A 7,500-nucleotide genomic window follows, 5' to 3' on the forward strand; every position below is an offset into this window, starting at 1 on the left:
GCAATAATATCCGTGAAAATGATTTTTTTTTTATAGAAAAGGACGAAAAAATAAAATAATATACTTAAATTATTACATAGCATTTAAAAGGGGACATCCCTATTGCAGCCAACAATGCGGACAATATGGTATGTTTACCAGAAAAATATATTTATATAATATATACACATCCATCACTACATACATTACACCTTCAACTAATCCTCGTGTCACCATATTAAAGACACCACAGCCTTCCCACAGAAACAATATTGCACGTGAAGCTTGGGAAGAGCGGGTGTCGCCTCCGCATTGCCACTTCCTTTAGTGTTTCTTTCCCTCTAACATTCAAAAATAAGCTTCGAAGCTCAAGCCAGGAAGTCAAATGAAATTTCAAAAAAGACTGACAAAATGAAAACGACTTTCATCCCAGAAGACGACCGATGAAGAGAGGCCAATGAGGTTGACCTCCTGCGGCACGGCTCCTCCGGGCGCGGGCGTGTCGAGGGAGTCCTGCCGGCAGAGGTCAGCGTGAAAGGCTGCAGCATGAAGTGATCAAATTCCCTGAGCTAGAAGAGTGATGATGACAGCCACCGCCGTGACGTCGCTAGAAGCCGAGAGGTCCTGCAGCCACTCCTGCAGGTCCTACAGGCCCGACAGGATCAGTGACAAGGTGGCCCAGGTGGATCCCCGGGGGCGCGCCCTTCGCTGCCACTTCTCCCGGGGCCGCACCTGCTGCCCCTTCGCCGGGCGCCGTCACGGGGCCCGGGTCACCGGCGCCGCTCAGGACACGAAGAAGAGACGTTGCGAGTCGGAGAGTTGCACGCTTTTGCATCACAAGGTTCGGTTCCGCGATCGACGGCAGACCCTCTCAGGCGACGCCGCGCCGCCCGCTCGGCCCGGGTGAGGGGCCTGACGGGCGCGTGGGCGTGTCGAGGAGGCGGGCGGCGGATGGTGCCGCCTTCTGCTGCAGTGGTGTGCGTCTGACACTGGTACAAGGAGCCGCGGGCGGCCCGACGACGCGACTGCCGGTTATGATAAGAGGAACCCTGAGAACGTTTGGCAAACCCGGCGGCAGGCCCACGGCGGGGCTGCCGCGGGCGCCGCCCTCACCCTGCCACCGCCCACGGCGAGGCTCGGGGTTAAAGCTCATTCGGACCCGAGGCCCAAGGGCGCCCTTACGAGGGGCTCTGGGTGGTGGCGGGCAGCGCCTGCGTCTTGGGCTTGCTGGCGCTCGTGGGCACTTGCAGGGGCTGGGAAGCGCTGGTGCCGCTGCCGACGGAACCCGGCGACTCGGGCTTGGTGGTGACGCCGCCGCCGCCGCCGGAGGTGGTGCTGCCGGTGCCGCCCGAGCCGCCGCCCGCGCCGCCGCTGTTGTTGGTCGTCGAGTCGGAATCGTTGCTGTTCTCGCTCGGGGTGGACACGGTGGGGGGGTCGGGGGGGATGAGGCCCTCCTTCATGCGCTTCTTCTGCTTCATGCGGCGGTTCTGGAACCAGATCTTGACCTGCGTCTCGTTGAGCTGAAGCGCCGACGCGATCTCGATGCGCCGCGCGCGCGTCAGGTACTTGTTGAAGTGGAATTCCTTCTCGAGCTCCGTCAGCTGCTTCGTGGTGAAGTTGGTGCGGCCCGTCCCGCCGCCGAAGCCGCCGTAGTCCGTCTTGGGCGCTGCGGAGACAAGGGGACGCGTTAGCACAGGGAAGGAGCGGCAGAGGAATAAAGGCAAACAAACGATAGCTCCAAGATAAAAAATATGCAGTGTCATGCTGTGAAAACTGTCTCTCCAGGACAGTCATATATGCACACATGCAATCAAATATACACTAAGGACCACACACACACACACACACGCACACACACACACACACACACACACACACACACACACACAGACAGACAGACACACACACACACACACACACACACACACACACATACACAGAGTCAGGAACTTTCAGCCAACCATCCAGCCCGACAGACAGACAGACAGACAGAGTCCCCCTCCCCCCCACGAACACCGACAAAAGCGGCAAGTCCACACGCAGGACCCCCAAACCACACACATTTAAATCAACGCCAAAAAGTCATTGAGGTCATTTAAATTAGATACTTAAACAAGAATCCTTGAGAAATACAAGAAATATACTGATAGTCATGTTCCCTCGTCCAACATCCATCACCGCAGCCGGCCCGGACGAGACTGGGGAACAATACGACTGTTTAAACTTGAGTGTGTTTCGCGCTCTTCACCGGCGAGTGTAACCGATATGTGTTTGTCTCCTTTGTAATGCTCGTTGGTTAAACTCATTCCGTGTTTGGCTTCGCTTCACGCTATGACTCGCATTGTGAGCACTGGGGGATTCCTGGAGAAGTATTTTCACAGTAGTTTGCACGTTTGAGGAGCCTGCGCTTGGCCAGGTTTTAATACTCCTTCTTTTTTCGGTCTCGGATTTTTCCTTCGTATTAGAATTGCTTCATTTAGATTTTTTTTTGCGATTATTTGTCTAGTTTTCATTTTTTGTTATAGGTCTATATTCTGTATTAATTGATTTACTAGCCTTGCATTCGGGGAAATTATATTTTTTTCTAATTTAGTTTTTTGCTTATTTGACGTGTGTTATTGAATTAAGAGCATTTCGTTTGAGATTTTAGAAGCAATACCTAGTATACATCTTAATTATATAAATTTGTCATAATCACAGCATTTAGAAGATAATATCCGGGTACTTAAAAAAAATATTCCATCGATATTATTATTCTTTATTATCAGATAGATCTTATCAGTACCTTTTAAGGAAGGAGATAACAATAATGATTAATTTTTTTTTTGGAAATCTACTTCTTTTAGATATAAGACTTACCCCAAAAAGAAAAGATAAGAAATTGCAACATTAAAAAAACATACTAATTTTGCATATTAAAAACAAACTTAATATTCATACATAAAACACTTGTTCCACAGAGAGAGAAAAGAGATCTAAAATATATAAAACAATTTCAGGAGATAAGAAAACACTGCGCAGGGAACTAGTGTAAATAAAAGGTTGTTGGGAGAAGACAAAGAGAAAGAAAAAAAAGAAAAAGAAACGAAAGAAAGAAAGGAAGAAGAGGTACGAAATGAGAGAAGAGGAAAAGAAAAAATGAAAATGTATGAAAACAAGAATAATGGAGGCTGCAAGAAAGAAGACAAAGAGAAAGAAAAAAGAACGAAAGAAAGAAAAAAAAAGTACGAAATGAGAGAAGAGGGAAAGAAAAAATGAAAATGTATAAAAATAAGAAAATAATTAAGGATAGGGTAGAAGACTGGAGAAGAAAAAAAGCGAATAACAGGGGAGGAGGAGGAGGAGGAAATAGAAGAGAGGAGGATAAGAGAAGAGTAAGAGAAAATGAATGAAAAGAGATGCATAAAAAGAGAAGAATAAGAATGGAAGGATATGAAGGGAAATAAAAACAAATTAAAAAAAATAGAAAGATAAGAATAGATAAGAACAATGAACAAAGAATAAGAAAAGAACAAAAAAAGAAGAAGTGAATAAGAAAAGAACAAGAAGAATAAAAAAGAAAAAAAAAATCAGAATAGGGGAGTAAGGAAGAAAATAATAAAATGAAGAAACACAGAGCGAAAGAGGAGAAAGAAAGGAATGAAAAAGACGCAAAAGGAACACAGTCTCGAGACACTGAGAGGAGGGGGAGGGGGGGGGGGCGGGGCTGGGAGGAGGGAAGAGACGGGAGAGGGTGGGGGAGGAGAGAAGAGAGGGGATGGGGGGGGAGGAGAGACAGGAGGGATGGGGACGAAGGGGAGGGAGAGGAGAGAAGGGAGGGGATGGGGGAAGAGAGAAGGAAGGGAATGGGGGAGAAGGGGAGGGAGGGGAGAGAAGGGAGGGGATGGGGGAAGAGAGAAGGAAGGGAATGGGGGAGAAGGGGAGGGAGAGGAGAAAAGCAAGGGAGTGGGGACGAAAGGAAGAGATGGGGGAGGAGGAAAGAGACGGGATGGAAGAGGAGAGAAGGGAGGAGAGAAGGAAGGGAAGGTAGGAGGAGGAGATGTAGGAAGAGAGAAGAAGAGGGGATGAAGGAGAAAGGGAAGTGATGACGAGGTGGAGAAGAAGAGACGCGAGGGGGAGGAAAGAGAAAGGAGGGGGTGAGGCAGAGGGCACAGAAGGGGAGTGTGTGGCTGAGGGTAATCTGCGAGTCTGTTTCGTCTGTCAAGCCAAGAGCTCTTGACTCGAAACTCTGGCACGAAGAGCTGAAAGAGGCTGTCGGGGAGATGTGAGGGGACGAGGAGAGGGGAGAGGAGGGGACGAGGAGGGGGAGAGGAGGGGAGGGAAGGAGAGGAGATGAGAGAAGAGGAAGGGGAGAGAGGGGGAGATAAGGGGAAGAATAGAGTGGGAGGAAGGGAAGGAGATGAGAGAAGAGGAAGGGGAAATGAGGGAAGATGAGGGGAGGAAATGAGGGGAGGAAGGAAAGGAGATGAGAGAAGAGGAAGGAGGGGGGGGGGGGGCGAAAAGATCAAAGAGAAGCAAAAAAAAGGAAGAGCAAGAAAGGAAATAAAGAGAAGGAAATCTTAAAATCGGGAAAATGCAAGTGCATGAAAAAAAATGCTATTTTAGGAGAATGAAACAAAGTAAAGTGCAGACGAAGAGAATAAAGAGAGAAAGCGAAAGAGAGAAAGAGAGAAAAAATGAAAAACAGGTAGGTACGTAGGTTGGCAGATACATAGAGACATATATAGACATAAAGGTAGATAGACAGATAAACAGATAGATAGATAGATAGATAAATAGAGAGATAGATAGACAAACCAAAGCAAAATCCAAGAAGAAAGAGGGATAATCCAAAACAAAACTCAAAATTGACAAACTTCCAATTCCTTCCTTCCCCATATGCATAAAACTCGAAAAAAACTACAACATAGAACTCGTGCCTCCCTTTCTCTCTCTCTCTCTCTGTCTTTATCTCTCTCCATCTCTCTCTCACTCTCTCTCCCGTTCTCTCTTTCTCTCTATTTCTTTCTCTGTCTATCTGTCTGTCTGTCTGTCTGTCTGTCTGTCTGTCTCTTATCCTCTCTCTCTCTCTCCCTCACACACATACACACCCAAGCCCTACTCCCAAGAAATTGCTTTGCACTCTTCCTCCGCAAGCATCTCCGAAATAAAACATTTTGTCGGCGGTGTGTTAGAGCTATTATGATAAGCTGTAACCAGAAACACAGCTGGGCCAACCTACCATTACCCTCTCGCATGCAAGATGTATAGGCTCGGAACACTTTCTCTCGCCACAACAAGAAACACATGTAGCTCACTCGCTGCTCTATATTTAGGGGTGGCAGCAGCCTCGTCTAGTTCTTTGGGGGGAGGGAGGGAGATGGGGGGGGGGGGTGAGGGGGAGGGAGAAGATAGGGGGTTGAGGGGAGAGGGAGAAGAGGGGGTGGTTGAGGGGAAGGGGGGGGAGGAAAATCCCGTTTAGTACCTTCTATGCTATTCTTTTTTTGTCGATAATGTGGAGTGTTTTCTTGTATTGTTTTATATATACACATACATATATATATATACATATATATATATATATATACACATATACACACACATTCTTTTGATGGGGAAGTCTTCTTTGGAATGGTATCCTTTTAAAGAATCGGTCTTTTGAAAAAAAACTGTTTGGACACCCTTTGTATTGACTAGGGTACTCTCCCATCAATAACGAAAAGTGTTTTCCTAGACAGCCTTTTGCAGGTGTGATTTTTTTTCCTTTTCAAAAGTATCATCTTTAAAATATCAACTTCTAGAGAAAAATATTTCGACACTTTGCAGAATCATACTTTTCGAAACGCGTTGCGACTTTGCAAACTCCTTCTCAAAATCTTCTCTGCGCGCATGTGCATTCAAAAAACACGCATGCATGCATATCGACATGCACAGACCTACCAAGACTGTACACGAAGGACAGTACCAGGCACTTCCTCTGCACTGTCCAAGTCCTTCAATATCAACATACAGCAAAACCAAACTACACTGTCATTAGCCAATCATTCCGTGTTCTAAGAAAGTCTAACTTGATGTGCGAGTCAGCGGTTGTTATGTCTATTTCCCTTCCTCCTTCTCGTTCTGCTTTCATAAGACATTTCTCAGATGATATATAATTCCGTTCTTTGCCAATGATGATTATTATTTTTTTCTCATTTCGTTTATAACTGTGCAGCGGAAATCAATACAGCGAAATGAGATAGGTCGGTATCCCTTCCATACTATTTTCTTTTTTATAATTTTTTTTTTACCCATTTACACTCTTTGGTCCCTTTTATTCATTCTTTAAAATCGAATTCTTACTTTCTTTAAAGGATAAGGGAGGGCGGAGAGGAAGAGGGAAAGGGGGGAGTGGTTACTGCGCCCCCCCTCCCCCCCTCCCCGCCCATCTGCCCCGCCCCTTCGCCATCTCGTTCGACACTGGGGCCTCAACAGTGAAAACTTCTACTTCTTACAGATCAATACTATTTGCATTGCTTCTCCTAATCTAACACCCTTGATCCAATCCTCCTTCCTCTGTTCCTCGATACCACCCTCCTTCTCACCTCCTTTTCTCTTTATCGATAATTACACATCGAACGAATGAACGCAGGAAATAGTGATCTTCGAATTACACAGTGAGAATAACACGTCCACGAAGCTTGAAAATTGCAAATAAAAGGGGAAGCTGACATCGTGATTATAGACACAGCCTCGAAGACATGTCCTGGAAGTGGCTGATACTAAAGGGGTCTTTTCTATTGATTTCATCTATGGATCGCGATGCCGCCCTTTGTTTCATGGTGGTTTCGTTGCCTTTTCCGAGTCGGGGAGAAGGGAAGGAGGGAGGCAGTGCAACGGCTCTCGATTTCCGTTAATTGAATGGAAACGGAGAGGAAAATAAGAGAAAAGGGAGAAGAAGAGAGAGGAATAGGGGATTAGGGAAGTAGACTGAATTCGGTCAACGTCCGAAGGGTCATTATTATCACCGTAAGGAAGATATGTAAATGGAGTGAACTGAATTTACTCCAAGAGAAAGAGAAAGACGACGAATCACGCCTCAGCTGCTTCTATTTCCATATCAAATACGTAATTAACATCAAAGTAAATATTTAATCAAGGAAAAAAAAAATAGGACAATATACAATACCAACACGATAATAATCTAATTAATGACCCTCACATATACGAGAGCAAACACCCGAGTTTTCTTGGTGTGTCAGGAAACCTTGGCATGCGACGCAGCAGCTGGGCCGGGGAGTGGGATGGGGGGTGGGGGAGGCAGGAGAGGCGGAGGGGGGCGCAGGGCAGGGCAGGGCAGGGCAGGGAGGGGGAGGACGGGGAGAGGGGAGAAGGGCGGTGGCAGTAGTGGGGAGGTTGGACCCCGGCCAGAACAGCCGCGCGGGGGGAACATGTGACGCTCGTTCCGCGCACACATTTCCCGCTTTAGAAGAGTCTACGACTGTCTTTGTTTTGATTATTTCCTTCATTTTATCACTTTGATTTGCCATTCTTATTCTAGCC

The 7,500-nt window shown here is 46.7% G+C and overlaps 1 protein-coding gene across 1 annotated transcript in view; it reads right to left on the bottom strand.

The window, feature by feature from the left end:
* Positions 1–1,157: 1,157 nt before the first annotated feature.
* The window catches only part of LOC125047560 (homeobox protein Hox-A1-like), a 55,757-nt gene continuing 49,414 nt past the window's right edge, over positions 1,158–7,500 (bottom strand). Inside the window, exon 2 of the mRNA XM_047645835.1 lies at positions 1,158–1,645. Within this exon, the coding sequence (XP_047501791.1) occupies positions 1,158–1,645 (488 nt within the window). The remainder of the gene's footprint in view (positions 1,646–7,500) is intronic.

The sequence above is a fragment of the Penaeus chinensis genome, chromosome 41 (genome assembly GCF_019202785.1).
Source record: "Penaeus chinensis breed Huanghai No. 1 chromosome 41, ASM1920278v2, whole genome shotgun sequence".
Classification (NCBI taxonomy): Eukaryota; Metazoa; Arthropoda; class Malacostraca; order Decapoda; family Penaeidae; genus Penaeus; species Penaeus chinensis.